At 32.8% G+C, this 20,800-nt stretch overlaps 2 protein-coding genes across 2 annotated transcripts; both read left to right on the forward strand.

Annotated features, from left to right (window-relative positions):
- The first annotated feature begins 4,978 nt into the window (after window positions 1-4,978).
- On the forward strand, window positions 4,979-6,631 carry LOC131597797 (uncharacterized). The gene has a single exon (XM_058870464.1). The coding sequence runs from the start codon at window positions 4,979-4,981 to the stop codon at window positions 6,629-6,631; it is 1,653 nt and encodes a 550-aa protein (XP_058726447.1).
- A 10,339-nt stretch (window positions 6,632-16,970) lies between these two features.
- Window positions 16,971-17,390, forward strand: LOC131597798 (uncharacterized). Its single transcript, XM_058870465.1, has one exon. It carries the CDS (start codon window positions 16,971-16,973, stop codon window positions 17,388-17,390), a length of 420 nt encoding a protein of 139 aa, XP_058726448.1.
- Window positions 17,391-20,800: the final 3,410 nt, after the last annotated feature.

Genomic DNA, 20,800 nt, shown 5'->3' on the forward strand with positions numbered 1-20,800 from the left:
AAAAGGACTCCATCTTTTGAGGACCCGTGCGAGGCGTTAGGTCAGGAAACGCGGACACTTAACCGTGGCCTAGCACGAGGCTTCAGCGTGCTCGGTTGCGTCTTGTGTTTGCCCGGAGCGGGCCGGGGAAGGCTACCGCGTGTATGGACCAGAATGCATTGGGCCAAAGAGTGAGTTGGCCCAATTGGAATAATTGGGCCGGTCCAGAACAATATATATATGTGTTGGTAAACCCGGGACATTTCTATTTAAGTTAGAGTTATTGCTACAGTACCGCCGGGACATTTCTATTTAAGTTAGAGTTATCGCTTATTTGTTTTAGACATATGTAAATAAGCAACTCAAATAATGTTTAAATAGACTAACCAATTAAAAGACTAATGAGACAAAAAAATTATTTGCCTTGATTTATTTTAACTTATCTATTAGCATAAGCTCTATCAGACTATTTGTTTAAAAGAAGTTATGAAAAGAATGTTCATCACGTGTTTTCATCTTATTTTCACAAGTTCAATTTATGTATTTTAATTCAAAGTACAAAGCATAACATAATGATAATAAAAAATTATCCATATTTATTTAAATATGCCGACCTGATAAGCTTAAAAAAGTATTATTTCATGGTCTGAAACCTAGTCCTTTTAGCAAAATTAGCTTATTAAAAAGCCTAGACTTTTTCTATTTAAAAAAAAAATGTCTGACCTGGCCTAAGTCTGTGTAGGTCCCTATTATCGGTGTGACCTATTTCCACTCCTATCGACTATAACAACACACTTAACTTAATGTTTTTCAAGACAAATGTTGATCAAATGAGTTTTTCTCTATTATGTGTTTTTTAACACTCCTGCAAGCAAAGCAAACTAAGAATTTTATGAATAAATTCCTAGCTGAAGAAATAAAAACAAGGGTTAATACCTATTTTCACCCCTGCCATATGGGGTGTATTCGAAAAACCCCCCAGCGAAAAAAAAAAGTTGCAATTATTACCTTAACAAATTTTAAAAGTTACAATTTGGACCTTTAGCCAGCCATGTCATCAAAAAATCTGACGTGGCAACTTTTTTTTAATTTATTATTATTATTTTAATTACGTGGCTGACTTATGTGGCATTTATTATTATTTTTTATTTAATTTAATTCCATGTGGCATTTTTATTATTATTATATTGTTTAGTTCTTCAAATGTTAAATATCAAAGTTTAAAAAATGGTCCATGGGGTGTTGAACCCATGCACCATAGATTCCATGCCAACCACCTTACCAATGGGCTACGCTTCACACTGTGTTATAGCTTTGACTTAGCTATATCATAATAGATAGTGTTAATGTTACATTATTACTTTTTGTTTAATTACTATTTTCATTATTATTTAATATTAATATTATTAGATAATAATTAATGGTTAATAGTTAATGTTATTAATTAATATTACTAAATTATAAAATAATAATTAATATTTATTTTTCTATTAAAGTTAATTAAATTATAAACTAAATTAATTTAATATAAAATAATATTAATTAATAACATTAATAGTAAATTATATATAATATTAATATAAATTGTTTAAATTAAATTAATTAACTTAAATATAACGTTAATAGTAAAATAATATTAAGTAAGTTAAATAAAAATAAATTAAATTAAATTAAACATAAACGTTAAATTAAATTAAACTAATATTAATTAGAAAATATAAACTAAATTAAATTAATATAAACAAATATTAATTAATAACGTTAACAGTAAAATAAATTAAATTAAATTAGATATAAAAATTTATATAAAATCTGTAAATTAAATTTATTAAGTTAAGTATAACGTTAAAAGTAAAATAATATTAATTAAATTAAATTACATATAAACTTTAATATAAACATTAAATTTAATTAAACTAATATTAATTAGAATATATAAACTAAATTAAATTAATATAAACAAATATTAATTAATAATGTTAACAGTAAAATATAAATTAAAATAGTATTAATTATAAAATATAAATTAAATTAAACTAAATTAAATTAATATAAACTAATATTAATTAAAATTAATTAATTTAGTTTATATTTTATAATTTAATTAAGTTAAACAGTAAAATAAATATTAATTATTATTTTATAATTTAACTAATATTTTTAAATAACGTTAATAACTAATAATTATTAACTAATAATATTAATATTAAGTAATAATGTAAACCTTAACATTAATCTTTATAACTAGCAGCAGTTATTATATAGTTTATAAGGGAATTACATAACGAAAAACAAACCACGTCATAGTGGTAAGTTGGTTGGCATGGAATCTATGGTGCATGAGTTCAACACTCCATGGGACCATTTTTTAAACTTTGATTTTTAACATTTGAAGAACTAAACAATATAATAATAATACAAATGCCACATGGAATTAAATTAAATAAAAAATAATAATAAATGCCACATAAGTCAGCCACGTAATTAAAATAATAATAATAAATTAAAAAAAAGTTGCCACGTCAGAGTTTTTGATGACATGGCTGGCTAAAGGTCCAAATTGAAACTTTTAAAATTTGTTAAGGTAATAATTGCAACTTTTTTTTTTGCAGGGGGGTTTTTCAAATACACCCCATATGGCAGGGGTAAAAATAGGTATTAACCCTAAAAACAATATAAATATGAGTTTAATATAGATAGAAAATAGTGGGAACTGTTCAAATACTCAAAGACAGAGTAAAGACTAAAAAGGGAATAGTTAGCATTACCACGTGCAAGAACTCGCAACACCGCTCACACACTGACTTTACCCATATATAGAGATTTTAGAGGGAAAGAACAATTCTAAAAGTAAAAATCATTCTCTAATCACATTTTTCACTTCGAATGCCATTACTCTTTCATAGTAAAATCAAAATGGAGAAGACGGGTCGGTTTAGCCAGTCCAAAAGCCAGTAAAGCCACTACGGGTGAAAATCAATCTAAAAGTCGATAAACCAGTAAAATCAGACAAAACTGGTGGTTGATTGATTTGTCACAGATCAACACAGAAGCAGTTTTTATTAAGTGAAAGAAGTCTTTTCATAGCCAAACCACGTGTATTGGTTTTTCTTAAGATCTTATCAGCCAATATGGGACTGTTTTCTTTATTTTTTTAATTATTAGTACATGTGCCTGCGCCCTAGAAAAACTATTACTAAAATATAGTAATAAGTGTATAAGAGATCGGAGATGTATGAAAAGGCACTATATATGGAGAAAACATAGACAAGGGAACATTGATTAAGGTATATGAGAAAAAAGTTGATAGGAGACTCGAATTGAGGGCTTACAACAATTAATAAAGGCACTATATGAAGAAAACATAAATAAGAGAACATTGGCTAATGTATATGATAAAAAGATTTACAGGTGTTGTTTAGTTTATTTGTTTTGTGTAGTATGTCGAGTTATGAAGATAATAAATTATAATATTAGAGATAATAAATTATAAATTATAATATTAGAGATAAAAAATTACATATCAATACTCCCCCCAATTCAATCGTTGCTTGGATTGAGATTAGTACATCTAACAAATCTCCGCAAGTCGCGCTCGTCCATTCTGCTGCAGTCGTGCACCTCCTGAGCATTATTTGGCAGCTGCGTAATGCTGCTAGGCACAACAATACCAAGCCCAATATCGACTTTGCTACTGCCTAGATCTTGAAACAGGTTCAACTATCCGTGAACGCTTCAAAAAAAGCCTCTTACATAAACATGCTGGATTTCACTTTCATCAAAGAGTTTAAAGTCAACATAATCCCTCCTAGAGCTCCATCTATAATTGAAGTGATTTGGTCTCCTCCATCTCTTGGCTGGTTTAAGTGCAATTGCGACGGTGCTTTCCTTCTTGATTCATCCAATGTGGGTGGTGCTGACATTTTTCGGAATCATAAAGGAGACTTTATCCTTGCTTTTGCGGAGAATATTCGGTGTAACTCTTCGGTTCATGCGGAATTTGGGGCAGTTATTCGGGCCATGGAGTTGGCCATTGATAGGGGTTGGCACAAGCTTTGGGTTGAAAACGATTCCATCATGGTTGTCAAAGCTTTTTCCAACCATAAGTTAGTCCCTTTTATTTTTTGGACTCGTTGGCTTTACGGCATTCTTCACACTAATTTCTCGCACATAATTATAACTCACATCTATAGGAAAGGTAATTCCTGTGCTGATTTTTTGGCTAATTTAGCGCTCGACAGTGGTTCTACCATCATTTTAGATTCCATCCCGTTGGGAATTCGAAATAATTTTGTAAAGAATAGGTTAGGTATATCTTTCTTTAGGTTCTCGTAATTTGGGACTAACTGATTTCCCGTTTTGTACTGTTTCTTTTTATAATATATATCATCCTATTAAAAAAAGGGATGTGAGAACTGATCGCCGACCAATAAAACTTTAATACGAAAAAATACATATGATGGATGTATTTAAGAAAGCTTTAATTATCTTATTACCCTTAGACAGTTATGAATACTTACACAACTAATTATAGAAATAAAAAACTTGAGAAAATTATTGAATATATTTTATAGTTAAATATTCTAAAAAATAAACATAATATATATTTATGCTTTAAAAAATAAATAACATTATACTATGAATTTTAAAATTATTTTTCTGTCCTACAACTTAAAATATTTGTCTCCGTTTTTATAGTTATTAATTACTATAAATATAAAGAATAATTAAGTCATTATAATTTTATTATTATTATTTCTTAAAAAATTAATCAAAAACATCCAGAGTAATGATGACTCAAATCCAATAATTTTAAATATGATTATATTATATTGAGATTATATATTCCAGAAAAAAATATTCTAGACCGTTACAATACGTCATCCAGTTGTTTTTTCTACTTAAGCCTAAAATCTAACCTATCTCCTAACACAACACCCTCCAAACCTAAACCTTCAAACCCTAATTATTCACTGCAACTCTAATTCTCATTCCCAATATGAAACGTAAAAGATCTTCTCTCCAAACTCCACAGCATATTGATTCAACAGATTTATATTTAGATGATTATTGCTGGGAATATGTTTTCAAATTCGTCTTCAACGACGACGATGACGACAGAGGTTCCGATTTCAAATCTCTTTCGCTAGTCAACAAACAATTTCTCTCCATTACTAATCGTCTACGCCTCTCTCTCACAGTATGGAAACCAACATGCCGTTTACTCTCTCGCCTCTTTCCGAGGTTCATCAATCTCATCTCCCTCGACCTCTCCTGTTACCATGGTGTCGTCAACAACCTTCTCGTCCAAATCTCTCGTTACCCATTGAAACTCACTACGCTCAATCTCTCCAACCAACCTAACATTCCAGCACGCGGCTTGAGAGCATTCTCCCGAAATATTACAACTCTAACCTCTCTCATTTGTTGCAACATTGCTTCTCTATCTGTTTCCGACTTGCTTCTTATCTCTCATTGCTTTCCTCTCCTTCAGGAACTTGACCTTAGTAACACTTACAGTATCAGTGTTAAGCTAAATGGTTCTATGTCAATGGTGTTTCCTAAGCTGCGCAAACTTAATCTCTCTGGTCATATCAATAGATACATGAACGACGCATGGCTTTTACACTTTTGTAAGAATTCCGAGTTTCTTGAAGAACTTGTCTTATTGCTATGTTCATTCTTAACTCAACATGGCATTGCTTCGGCCATCCGTGAGAGACCAACTTTGAAGTCTCTATCAATTCATTTGATATCAAGCAATGGCAACATTAGTTCACACTTAATTGACTCTCTCGTGAGTTTGAAGGACTTAGTTTGTCTGGATTTGTCATATTCGCGTATCTCCGATGATTTGCTTTCCTCTATTGCAACGAGAGGTCTTCCTTTGAAAAAGCTTGTCCTCCAATATTGTTATGGATATAGTTATGCTGGAATCTTTTCTTTGTTATCCAAGTGTCAATGTATACAACATTTGGATCTTCAAGGTGCTGATTTTTTGAATGATCAACATGTTATAAACTTGTCTTTGTTTTTTGGTCATTTAGTGTCTATAAACCTCAGCAATTGTAAGATGCTCACGCAATTATCTTTGCTTTCACTCGTAAGTAATTGTCTTTCACTTAGTGAGATCAACATGAATTACACAAAGAGTGGGAATGGGAGAGATGCAGTGAATTATAATTTTTTCAAGGATTTTGTTGTAAGCCCTCAATTAAAGTCTCTTCATTTGGGTGGCCATTCATGGCTAACAGATGAATGCATCAAAACATTTGCTTCCATTTTCCCCAATTTGGAGTTGCTTGATTTAAGGCTATGTCATAACATATCTGGAGAAGGTATTTGTCAAGTTTTAAGGAGATGTTGTAAGATTAGAGAGTTAAACTTATATGGTTGTTCAGGAGTGAAGCTGCATGAAATGAACTTTGAAGTTCCTAAATTGAAGGTGTTGAACTTGTCACTTACAAGTGTCGACAATGAAGCACTTTATGTGATTTCAAAGAGTTGTTCTGGACTTTTGCGATTGTTACTGGTAGAATGTAATGGTGTGAGAAAGAAGGGAATCATGCACGTAGTAAAGAATTGCCCGAAGCTCAGGGAGATCAACGGTGTGTTGTGGACGAGATGGTGGTATTATCAAGGTCATCGTTAAGAGAGAATTCTTCTCGCGTATGGATGCCTTCTTTGCTTGTGCTCTAACCAATTTTGAACTCTTAAATTTAAGATTTTTTTTATATTTTCATATTTACTTCTTAGAGAAGTTCTTTTATTTTTTTAATATGTAATTGCCTTAGAAATTATGCAATATCTTTATATAATATACAATTTAATGCTGAGAATGAAGTCATCTAACTGAACCTAAGGTTGCTTATGCAGTCTGCGCACACCTTATGCTTATGCTTTGTTTCTTTCCATATTAATGAAACTTATTGCTTATTAGCAAAAAAAAAAAAAACACATATACGTGAATACCAACAACCAACAGTTATTGATAGAACAACTAGTTAGGATCATTTCGTGCTTTGTACATCCTGGTGTCTTATATGATATATCTCATCACTATCCAAGACTTTCAGTCTATTGGATTGCTTTATTAAGCCATTTTTGTAAAATATATGATTAAGCCATTGAATTTCAAACTTAAAAAGTAACTTTTGCTTCTTGTTCATAGCTTGTTTCTTTCTAATAGTTAGATCAATATCTGTCGTGTCAATTAATGATTTTCCAGAAGAATGTTAGGAATTAAATTTTCAGTTTCTTGACCAGGTGGTTTCTACTTGATATGTATGATGTTTTGATCATTTCATTGTTGTATGAGATAAGAACTTAATGATGATGTTAATAGTCTTGCCTGATCTATAAGAAAATTCTGTAATGGTGTATTTTAGTTAAGATGCATAAAGCAAGAATGTTTGATATCTATTCATACATATTAATTAGGAGTCTTTTTTTGGTTTTCACCACGAGTATCCAATTCGGGGATCAGTTCTGGTATTAAGTGGTTCCAACCCCCTCCTGATCGTCCATGCTGTGAAATAGTATAAGAAATTAGATCTTATATTCGGTTTTCTATTTTATTGTTTTTATCGCTTTGCCTTGAATTATATTACTTTGATTAGATTCTTGTATACCTGTAGCACACCTTTATTCGCAGTTGTTTTTCTGAATATATAAAATCAATAAAATCTCTAGAAAACATCATTATTTATCTGCTTAAGTTTTTTGCCCTCCTAAGGTCCAATCTACCAAAAAAATTAAAAATGTAGTAGTACATGTTGTATCATTGTTTTACAGTGTTTAAGCTATGTTGAATAAACTGAAGTTTCATCAAATGTGGATGCAGCAGGGAAGATACTCTACTTTTTTCTGCGCTGGTTGTTCTAGGCAGGACCAGCAACATTACTTCTAGTATGTGGCCATATCAGTGTTGTTGATGGCAGGTGGCGGTCCATGGCGGAGAGCCAAAATTCCTCTATATCGGCTACTTTGCGGTGCCGTTATTGCTGAATATGGCGGAAAAACCCGTAATAGCGGCCTATATTTACCATATCGGCAAACCCAAAAACCGCAATGTATATCCTCAATGAAAATATATTGTGACAATTCCTAGTGTCGGTGATCTCTATATCTAGTAAAATTTCTTATCTCTATAATGTTACTGCTAATATGTCAAAACCAACGAGGTATTTGGAGGACAAGTTCATTTTGTGTATTTGCCTTAAATAAAACTATAACTGTATGCTTGTGATATTGGAACAGTTGAGTTCATGCAGATCATGTTCAATACAATACTTACTCTAGTGGAGAGGGATGTATATCAAATACCAATATTTAATGAAGGAACATACATGAATTTCACAGATAAAAAACTCTAGGCTACCAATGAAGTACCATAAATGTCTCAGTGAATGCATAATTTATTCCTATCATCACGTACCAATATGGAGAGGGATGTATCAAATACCATCCATGTATCTTCTAATTTCAATTCAACATGAACCAAGATATAAAATTTTCAAATGTGACAGAATAAAATAAGACACTTGGAATGTTAGATCATATTAAAGATCAACAAACATTGAAATTAATAAGGAATAAAATTAAGAAGGACATATGAGCTACCACTATGAATTGTTTACAAATGATGCAATAATCCATAGCCACCAATTGATCATTCTATGTAACTAAACCTTGTACATTACTGCTAAGATATTCACAACATGCAATTTGAATCAAGAGAGAGACTTGAAGTCGTCATCGTTAAGGAATTGGAGTATACATTCCTAACATTCTTTTTTTTATTTTTATAAACTATTGCGAGTGGAGTATTTTTTTTTATAAGCAACTTCTTGAATAAAAAAAGGAGTACTAGAGGTGCTCCAACCCTTACAAAAAAAGCAACAATAGACCTACTAACTTGAAAATTCAAGAACACAAGAGAGGGTTTTTAAACCACTCATAAAAACTACATAGAATTCTCTCCTTAATTTCTATAGCTAACCACCACCAAGAGAAGTTCAAGATCATAAAAAATAATTCATCTACATCCAGCTTTCAAGGCCGTCACAAGTTTTTGGAGGCTCTGTGTAGATTAGCCGCAATTTAACCATAAAAAATTATTAGAGGCCCTATGTACTCATGATTTAACCTACTTGATATTTTATGAGGCCCTATTTAGCTATAGTTTAACTCTAGAAAATTTGAGGCCCCGTGCGGTAGCCTGCTTTGCACGCCCTCAAAGACGGCCCTGCCAGCTTTGCATTATTAAAAATGATATCATTTCTCATCTTTCATATGCTCCAACAAGCTGTCAACCAGATTGTTCCTACCCTATTCCGTAATAGCTTCCCTTCATGGGCTTCAACACATTTTAGTAGGTGGCTGCAGCATTCCTATGTATTATGCACATCCAGTTCCAGCCATAGGTTAATTTTGTACCATAGAGTTTTTAGCTGAGGGCAGAGAAGTAGAACATGTGCGATGTCTTCCACCTGATGGTCGCAAAAGACACAAGCAGCCTCCTCCATATTTTGTAAAATTCCTCTTCTCACTAACTGCTTCCTCGTAGGCAGTCTATCCTTCAAAACTCTCCAGCCAAATATACTATTTAGATGGAACATTAGCCTTCCATATTATTTCCAGAGCTTGCCTAGTGTTTGCTTCCATCATAATCTCATCCCGCTCCTGCATTCTATAACCGGATTTAACAGTGTAGCAATTGGAATTATCATGTGGCCATACAAATCTGTCTACTGCATAATTGATTGGTTGGACACCTTCCAGCACTACACACAGCTCCTCGTGTTCCTTAGCCGCGATTTCACTCAGCACCTCATTCCTACAAACAATGTTCCACTTCCCCAAGCTATTTATACAATCCTCTTTTGAGTCACACTCCTCAAATAAGTTTGGATATTGTACTGATAATTTTCCATAGCCCATCCAACTTGTTTTCCAAAACATTATCTCCTTTCCATCACCTAATTTAGCTGTAATCTTCTTCATAATACCTTGAGGGTCCTAAAAAAGAAGCAATATATCCTTCCACCATTGAGATTCTATACTTTTAGAAGCAATCTCTCCTGCATTCCATATCCGCTTCTTCAAATTGCCATACCTGGACTGCATCACTCCGTTCCAAATTGTTTCCTCTTCCTCCACAAACCTCCAAATCCTTCCAAATTGCGGGTGGAGTATAATTGTGACAAAGACGGAGAAAATAGACTTTACTAAGTGAGTTTGAATTCCCCCGTAAACCTATATATAAGATTATTTTTACAAAGCTTTTACGTTGAGTTTCTCAATATAACTGGTTATTTGTGTTGGTGGTATTCTAGAGGTGGTATGTGATAAATTATGATGTTGCAGGATTCTGCAGAGAAAAACTGGTTTTTGACACTTTTTGCACTATACTTCTACTGGTGGAAGATATGCTTTAAAACTGCACCGGACACTTTTCTCACTATACTTCTACTGGTGGAAGATATGCTTTAAATCTGCTATTTTATTGAATTCACCACCAACTGCACTATCTTTCTTAGCATTACAAAGCCTTTATATAGGCTTGACTCAAAACTGACATAGAAGACAATAAGATGATAATTAAGATGAGGACTTTTTGGTTCTTTCAATCTTAATGATACAATTCTAACATAAAGACAATCATTATAATGTGATGGGTACACTTCTTTCATAATGCTTACTAATAGTGGTGGTTACAACACATTAATTTTAACACTCCCCCTTAATGTGTTGCTCTTTAACTCCCATTGCTTCTCTAAGTTGCTGAAATCTTCCTCTTGGTAGTGCTTTAGTAAAAATGTCTGCAAGCTGCTCTTCTGAATTGCAGAACACTAACTGCACATCGCCATCTTCGATCACACTTCGAATGAAGTGGTGCTTTATATTAATATGTCTTGTTCGACTATGGAAAACAGGATTCTTCACCATGGCTATTGCTGATTTATTGTCATAGTGAAGCAGCAGACTTTCTTCTTGCTTTTCTCCGATATCTTCAAGTATTCTTCTCAACCACAATGATTGTTGTGTAGCCAAACCAGCTGCCAAATATTCTGCTTCAGTTGAAGGTTGCGCTACAGTGTCTTGTTTCTTCGAACACCAAGAAATTACTCCTGAACCCAGGCTGAACACATAACCAGAAGTGCTTTTCATTTCATCAACACTTCCAGCCCAATCACTGTCACAGTAGCCTTTAATTTCGAGTTTAGAATTTTTTTCAAACCTGATTCCATGCTCCATGGTTCCCATGACATACCTTAGAACTCGTTTTGCTGCTCCAAGATGTAAATGACTTGGTTTACTCATGAACCTTGAGAGTAAACTAGCAGCAAACATTAAGTCAGGTCGTGTAGCTGTTAGATAAAACAAGCTTCCAACCAAACTTCCATACATGCTTGCATCTACTAATCTTCCACCATCTTCCTTCTTTAATTTTTCATTCACCACTAAAGGAATATCAACAGGTTTGCAGCCATTCATGCCAAATTTTTTAAAATATTTTCAGCATATCTTCTTTGACAAATAAAAACTCCATATTCATCTTGGTAAACCTCAATACCAAGAAAATGATGCAGCAAGCCAAGATCACTCATCTCATATTTTTTCATCATTTCTATTTTAAAATTTTCAACTATTTTCTTGTTGTTACCCGTATACACCAAATCATCAACATAAAAGGCAACAAGAAGGATATCATCTTTACCTTGATGCTTCACATACAAGGTATGCTCACTCTGACTTCTTTGAAATCCTTGTTGAATGAAGTAGCTGTCAATTTCACTATACCATGCTCTAGGGGCTTGTTTCAACCCATAGAGAGCTTTCTTCAACTTGTAAACTTTTTCTTCTTGGCCTTTAGTCACAAAGCCTTGAGGTTGCTGCACATATACCTCTTCTTTTAATTCTCCATTCAGGAAAGCTGACTTCACATCAAGTTGGTACAGGTTCCACCCTTTCTGAGTTGCTAATGCAATAACTGTTCGTACAGTATCCAATCTTGCAACTGGGGCAAAAGTTTCACTATAGTTAATTCCAGGCTGTTGTGCATAACCTTTTACTACCAATCTAGCCTTGGCTCTTTGAATTGACCCATCTGGATTATGCTTTAATTTGTACACCCACTTTACTCCAATAGCTTCTTTGTCATTTGGCTTTTCAACTAGCTCCCATGTTTTATTTTTCTCAATGGCATTTATCTCTTCTTGCATCGTATTCCTCCAAACATCTTCTTTGATTGCTTCATCAAAATTTTCTGGTTCCACAACACAATAGTTGCATCTTGCATAAATATCACTCAAATCCTTCAATTTTATTGGAGTTGAGCTGGGAGATGATGAACTTGAACTTGGTGAACTTGGAGAGGATGAGGAACTTGGTGTACATGGGGGCTGGTTGCTCATTCTCAGCTGCTGAATTTTATTGTTATAATATGATTGCAGGGACTGTTTTCTCCTTCATTTGGTCTTCTTCCCAATTCCAAGAAGCATTCTCATCAAATACAACATCCCGGCTAATGATCACCTTGTTTGTCTTCAAGTTGTAAAGTCTATAGCCCTTTGACATAGAACTATAGCCAATAAAGACACATCTTTCACTTGTTTCTTCCAGCTTTGTCCTCTTTTGTTTTGGAATTTGAGCATAGCAAACACATCCAAAAAATTTTAAGATGGTTCACCGACGGTGTTCTTCCACTCCAGGCTTCAAATGGAGTATTTTTCCACACGGCCTTTGTTGGACACCTGTTCATCAAATACACAACAGTGTTAACGGCCTCGGGCCAAAAGGTTTTAGGTAAACCTTTCTCAAGTAGCATAGATTTCGCTATCTCCATCACAGTTTGGTTCTTTCTTTTAGATACACCATTTTGCTGAGGTGTATAACCAACAGTGAGCTGTCTTTCAACACCTTCATCTTCACAAAATTTGTGAAATTCATTTGAGGTGTACTCCTTCCCTCGATCACTTCTCAGCATCTTTATAAATCTGCCACTGTTTTTGCCATGAGACAAAGTATTCATAGGGCCACACACATCTGTGTGTACAAGTTCCAACACTTGTTTGGCTCTCCATGCACCTTCCTTTGGAAATGGTTGCCGGTGGTGTTTGCCAAGGACACATCCTTCACACACACCAAATTTTCCTCGATTCTTGGTAGCCCATACACCATCTTCTTTTGATAGAGTAACTTGAGACTTTCGTAATTTAAATGCCCAAGTCTCCTGTACCATAAACACGAGTCATTCTTTTCTCTGGCCATCATGCTTACATTTTTCTCATAGTTGAAAGATAGTGGAAAGCTCCTATTGCTAGTCATCTTCACAGCGACAACACTTCTTCTTTCTGAGTCAAAAATTCTGCACTCTCTATTCTCAAAATTTAGAGAATAGCCGTGCTCTAGAAGTTTTCCAATGCTAAGAAAATTTTCGTCTAATTCTGGCACATAAAGCGTGTCATGTATGACTTTGCTTCCTTGCTTCGTGGTGACTCCAATGCTTCCTTTCCCTTTCACTTAGACATGTTCTCCATTGCCCAATTTAACTTTTGAGCCAAATGAAGAATCAATGTTTATAAAGGCTTCATTTTGTCCAGTCATATGGTTGCTACAACCGCTGTCCAAATACCAAACATTTTTACCTTCTTCATGCAATGCTTTTTGACAAGCAAAAAACAAATTTTCTTCATCAGATTCTCCTTCTGCGTACGAAGCATGTTGCTGATTTGCAAGACGACAATCCTTTTGAAGGTGCCCGAATCTCTTGCAATTGTGACATTGCGGTTTGCCTTTGTTCCAACACTCCTTCTCGTCATGAGTGCCGCTGTTACAAATTTTGCACCATTTGTTTGATGCTTCATTCCATCTTCCGCCATTTGCGCCTCTTCCAGATCTGCCACGTGAGTTTCGATCTCTGCCTCTTCCAAATCTGCCACCTCTAGAAGACTCACCTCTAGTTTGTATTTGGGGCTTATTTTCACCATTGTTGGACTGAATGTTGAGTTTAGATTGAGAGGCACTCTCAATTGATTTTTCAGAATGTCGTAACATCCTTTGCTCGTAAGATCTCAAAGACCCCATCAACCCTTGAACAGTCAAGGTTGATAGATCCTTGGTTTCTTATATCACACCCACCATTGGGTCAAATCTTGCTGTCAAACTAATCAGAATTTTGTCAACAATTCTGCGATCTTCTATCGTATCACCATGCGACTTCATCTGATTCACCAACTCGGAGAGTCTGTTGAAGTACTCATTCAGGCTCTCGTTCTCCTTCATCAATTCATTTTCATAATCTCTCTTAAGAGATTGAAGCTTCACCGTTCGCACCTTTGAGTCTCCTTCGAACTCTTGTTGTAGGATACTCCAGGCTTCTTTCGATGTTTTAGCTCTCATAATCCTTGGGAAAATGGATAGAGAGACTCCTTTTTGAATCATTCCGAGAACTCCAGCATCTGTGATCTTCTTCTTCAACTCTTCAAGCCGTTGGCTTGATTCTTCAGCTTTTTCTTTTGATTTTCCAGCCTCCGTTGGTGCCGGTTCTTCATATCCGTTTTTGACATACTCTAGAACATCCAAAGATGTGAATAGAGTCTCCATTTTAACAGCCCAAAAATCATAGTTCTCTCCTTCAAATAGAGGAACTTTGACATTGTTGTAAGTTGCGGAAGGGTTGTTTGTAAAAGCCATAACTTTTGTTGTTTTTGTTGCAGCTGCAAGGATCTGCAGCTCTGATACCACTCTGTTGGTGGTATTCTAGAGGTGGTATGTGATAAATTATGGTGTTGCAGGATTCTGTAGAGGAAAACTGGTTTTTGACACTTTTTGCACTATACTTCTACTGGTGGAAGATATGCTTTAAAACTGCACCGGACACTTTTCTCACTATACTTCTACTGGTGGAAGATATGCTTTAAATCTGCTATTTTATTGAATTCACCACCAACTGCACTATCTTTCTTAGCATTACAAAGCCTTTATATAGGCTTGACTCAAAACTGACATAGAAGACAATAAGATGATAATTAAGATGAGGACTCTTTGGTTCTCTCAATCTTAATGATACAATTCTAACATAAAGACAATCATTATAATGTGATGGTTACACTTCTTTCATAATGCTTACTAATAGTGGTGGTTACAACATATTAATTTTAACAATTTGAATTATTCATCCATATCAAAATTCATTATTAAAATCTGGTTAATTATTAGTATGGTATTAACTAAATTCATATTTGGACATTCATATTTGAATAAAAATCAAATTAGTTTATTTCTCAAAAGTCACATGAATATCTTAAATTCTTATTAAAAAAAAATTTCAAAAAATAATTAAGCATTTTTCTCTGAAAAAAAAATTTATTTTAATATTTTTTATTTCTTAAATTAAAAATTCATAAATATCATCTAGAATAAATTTTTACTTAAAATTTTATAGTTAAAAATAATTTTTCTCCCATTAATTAATCCAATCAGGAATCAAATATTAGGTCTATCATAAATTTATTTTAGGTCTAAACCTTTTCGAAGGCCTAATTGATCTACTATTTTATTTAAAAGTCTATTTTATTTAAATATTTAAAAATATGCAATTCAACTAATATTAAATAAATTAAAAAATATTCAAGATTAATGAAATTAACTATTTATTTTTATTGACTCGTTCAAGTTTACATATTAGCATAAATTTTTTGATATTATTTGTTTGATAGAATTTATGAAAACAATTTTAGACAACAACTTGTGACATCATTTGTAAGAGTTTTTTTAAACTTATTTTCATTTAATTTAAAATACAAATACAATACACTAATAATAAAGTTATTCATGTTTATTTAAATAGGTTAGATAAATTTAAAAGGTTTTTTTTGTGACTTATAAACTAGTCTTTTTAGTTAAATAAATTTCTAAAAAAACTTAAACATATTTATTTAAAAAAAATTGATCTAACCTGAGTCTATTTAGGTAGGCCCATATTACTACGTTTGTCTGATATATGTTAAAATATTGCAAATGCTAACCAGTGTCCTCAGGGCAATGGTTAAGACTTTAAAAATAGTAAATTTATCTCGGTAATCTGTGTATTTAATGCCTCGAAAATTGAAATATTAAATTTTCTATAAAATATTTTCTTTTTTTGGAATGCTTAACCATTGCCCTGAGGACACTGGTTAGCAAGACCCTAAAATATTTCATTCTAAACAAACCTTTCTAATTTTACAAATAAATAAATATATTTAAAACTATAACATATACAAAAACACCAAAAACAAAATCCAATTTTAGGATAGTCCAAAAAAATACACAAAACACCAAAAATGAAATCCAATTTTAGGATAGTCCAAAATCCAAGGTTGATTTTCTTAAAATTTGAATTTAACCTAACTTTATAACCAGCAATAACCCTAAAATATTCCCATAATCATTGGGCGGCACCAAAGTTTCCAACATGAAGATGAAAAAAAACACTCTCAAATCAAAATCAGCCATTGCCATTGCCACGACTTCTTCTTCTTCATCCATGCAAACTAGAAGAAAAAAAAGTAGCCATGCTTTCAACCAATGTTTATTTAGCAGATGAATGTTTGGAATGTATCTTCAAATTCCTAATCAACTACGACACCGACGACACCCACCATTGCTACTTTCATCTGAAGCCTCTTTCCATCGTATCCAAACAGTTACTCTCCGTCACAAACCGTCTTCTATCATCTCTCACTATCTATAATCCAACTTGACAATTCTTCCATACTCTTTTTCGTAGATTTTTCAACATCGCCTCCCTTAACCTATCCTGCTACGACGGCGATCTCAATTATCTTCTCGTCCAAATCTCTCATTTTCCATTGAAAATCACATCCCTCAATATCTCAAACCATGTCGGGATTCCAGCAAAGGGACTGCGAGCTTTCTCCAAAAACATTACAACTTTGACATCTCTCGTTTGTTCCAACATTTCTACTGTCCATGATACCGACATGTTATTCATTGATGATTGCTTCCTTTTGCTCGAAGAACTTGACATCAGTATTACACGGTTCATATTTCGACAGGCTTTTTCATTAGCACTTTCCAAACTCCGCAAAATTAACCTGTGTGATAATTACTATATGTCAAATGAATTACTTTTCCACTTGTTCAAGAATTGTAAGCTTCTCGAAGAGGTTAATATCGTTAGATGTTGGGGCATAACACTGTCTGACATTGCAACCTCTCTCCGCGAGAGGCCAACATTGATGTGTATAAACCTTAGTTATTGTAAAAGACTCACCGAATCATCTTTGTTTAAACTCGTTAGTAACTGTCCTTCACTTACTGAGATCAAAATGGAATGGACATCTATTGGAAAAGAGAGCATGATTTTAAATTGCGGTCCGCAACCGCAATTGCACCTGTAATATTGCGGATGCAGTTGCCTCCGCAACCGCATCGGACCGCAACTGCGATGTGATTTTAAAGTCTCGCTTCCGGATGCATTAGGAACCCCATTGGACAATTTTAATCATGTTTTTTTAAGTATTTTCATCAAAAACCAATATATTAGAAGTCTAAAACTCAATTTACTTCTTATATAATGAAAAAACATAAAATTAAGTGTTTTTCAATATAATATTTCAAACACTCCCTTTTAAAAATTCACGCCGCAACGACCGTAATGCGCATCGCAACAAGCACAATGACCGCAATCACAACATCCGCAACCGCAACCGCAATTTAAAACTATGAAAGTTTTGATATTGTCACAGATGCATACATTAATATTGGCTCCGCCTCCAACCATGATCAGGTGGAGTATAATATTGATGATCTCATCTCATGATTGCCATCCTCAACAACATCTTAGTCATCAACCGTCACAAAACGTAACAGAACAATTAGGAAGTTCTTTAATTTGATTTGAGGAGAACAACCTAACAATGGAAAGATAATGTGTAACAAACTATAATGTTTGGAATTGGACTCTTAACAAAGTTGCAGAGCAGATTATATCAAAAGTTGATTAAATTATTAGTTACTTTCCGAATTTAAATTAAAAAGAGCAATAATTTAAACATATATTTTATATTTTAGTCTTTTCAAAGTATAATTTTTTAATTAGAAACTTTCATCCCTCAATATCTCCAACGAAACCTGGATAAGTTTCTCCAACCGACCCAACTTCCCCGCATATGGCTTGAGAGCTTTCTCCCAAAATATTAAAACTTTGACCTCTCTCACTTGTTCCAACTTTGGTTTGGACTATTACCACGACTTGTTCCTCATCGCAAATTATTTCCCTTTACTTCAAATACTTGACCTAAGTAACACTGCACTCCAGTTTTCAAGAGTGAATGTGAAGCTATATGGAATGTACTTTGAATTCTCCAGATTGGAGGTGTTGGACTTATCCCATACAGAAGTCTATGACGAAGAACTCTACGTAATCTCACAGGCTTGTCGTGGGCTTTTACAACTCTCAATGAACAATTGTCTACGGGTTACAGACAAGGGAGTGAAGTATGTGTTAGAAAACTGCACACAATTAAGAGAGATCAATATAGCATTGTGTCGTAATGTACATCCTACCGTAGTTGCCTCAATGGTATTTTTAAGGCCATCGTTGCAAAAAATAACAGTACCGCCTGGTTGTATTTTGAGCGACACGGAGTAGAAACTTTTCAAGCGTCAAGGATGCCTTGTTTGCTAGTTGTTATGAATGTAAGGCGTTTTTGTGATTAATTTGTTTGAGAAATTTCCATTTATATATAATGTAAGCAATTCAGTGTTATAAGTGTGGACATGCATGTGATTTCAAATTGCATACTGTGAATATTTTTCCAGGGTTTTGTGTTGATATTATTATATAAGTTGTATAGTTGACTATCCTATTATGTATTTTGTTATGATCTTATTTATTGTTCAAAATTAGAATAGTAGATGTCCATATTAATCTTTGTCATGACGACTTGATTCTTAATTATTGGATTCTCTCATATATGCTATTATTTTTATCAATGGCTACCAAAGGGGATGTTTCAATATGCAGTTGATTTAATTGTGCAGTCATGCTCAATGGACTGACCAAAATCTAGTTTGTTAGACATTTTTTGGAGGTTTTTCATAATATAATTTGTTTTGTGAAGTGAATTGAAGTTTATGTCTCCTTTGACATGAGTGCAGGGATTCAAACTAGGGGTGTTCGTGGTTTAAGAACTGCATTGAACTGAACCAAATTAATGGTTCAGTTCAGTTTTTAAAAACCACTTTAATAAAAAACCAATTAACTGTTAAAACAATTTCAATTCAGTTTCAAACTGGTTTTGAACCAGTTTATATTTATAAACTGGTTTACAATCAATCTTTAGTTATAAACTGGTTTAAACCAGTTTTAATAAAAAAATAAATTTATTTTGTAAATTATTTCAAAATTGTTTTTTGAAAATTTATTTTGTAAGTTATTTCAAAATTGTTTTTTGTTTTTTATACTTTTGTATCTTTTTACGGTACAAATAATTTTGCTTATATAGTAACTAAATCCATTGAGTGGAATAATGAAATTAGAAATGATGCTCTTCATTAGTATATAAATTATATGTAAAAGTAATTAGTACTGCCATTAATATTTTATTTAGTTTGTTAATTATAAAATGCAAATTTAACTTCAAATGTTTTTCATACAGCCATTAATATTTTATTTAGTTTGTTAATTATAAAATGCAAATTTACTTCAAGTTTTTTTATATTGGTTTCAGTTCGTGAAGTTTTTTTGTTTTACCGTTTTGCAAACAACTTGCACAGTTTGTGAAGTTATTTTATTTCGTGAAGTTTTTTTTTCATATTAGTTACAAATTTTTTTTCTTTAACTATAAGCTCCAAATACTTTCTTCTTTCTTCCTAACTTTTTGTGGGTGTCTGATACTAGATATTTTATACGGTTATTCTAATATAAACAAACATTTTCTTTTAGTTATAAATATTATCGTTAATTCAACTAATAAATGATTATAATTTTATAAATTTTAAATGTAATATGAATTGAATTAATAATATATAACTTTTATGCTGACTGTGAATAGTAGTTATTATGTTTTTTTTTTAATTCACATATATTGTATTTTTTTCATGTTGGTGTACAAGTAATTAAAAGCTATTTTTTTTAATTTTCTGAATTTAATAATTAAAAAAAAGTTTCTTTATTTTTGGAAGAAAAAAATATTTATATCTTTTCTTTTTTTATCTTCCGAATAAAAAAAACTCGAAAAAATCTATAATTTTTTGTTTTTTTTTTAATTAAAAAATATTTATGATGTTTTTAAAAACAATTAGTTAAACAGTTTGAACTCGTTTTTAACTTAAATTTGGTTAACTGAATTGTTTATAATATGTGGTTTAGTTCATAAACCATTTAAATGGTTCAAGTTTTTTGTAGTTCAATGCAATTTAATTTGAGAATATGGTTCAGTTAACCAAATTTTTGCACACCCCTAATTCAAACCACATCGAAAGACACGTGGAAGAGTCAGTGCTTCCAAGAGAATGGATTAAAAATTTGTGTCAGAGCTTCGAATTTCATCAATGTTCTAAAAACAAGTCTATGGGTTCTCTCATAAACCGATAATGCAAAGTATATACGTCATTCACATCATCCATGGGATGATGCTTGTTTGATGCTGGTAAGATTTTTGGTTGAAGATGTGTTATATATAGCTTGAGAAACATTTAGAGTGCTCTACTTTGTAGTATCGATAGTCCTCACAGTCATAGATATCCGACAGTTCCATCCGATTTTTCCAATTTTGCAAGGAAGATCGTATCAGATTCAACTTTA

Source organism: Vicia villosa, linkage group LG4 (assembly GCF_029867415.1).
Source record: "Vicia villosa cultivar HV-30 ecotype Madison, WI linkage group LG4, Vvil1.0, whole genome shotgun sequence".
Lineage (NCBI taxonomy): Eukaryota > Viridiplantae > Streptophyta > Magnoliopsida > Fabales > Fabaceae > Vicia > Vicia villosa.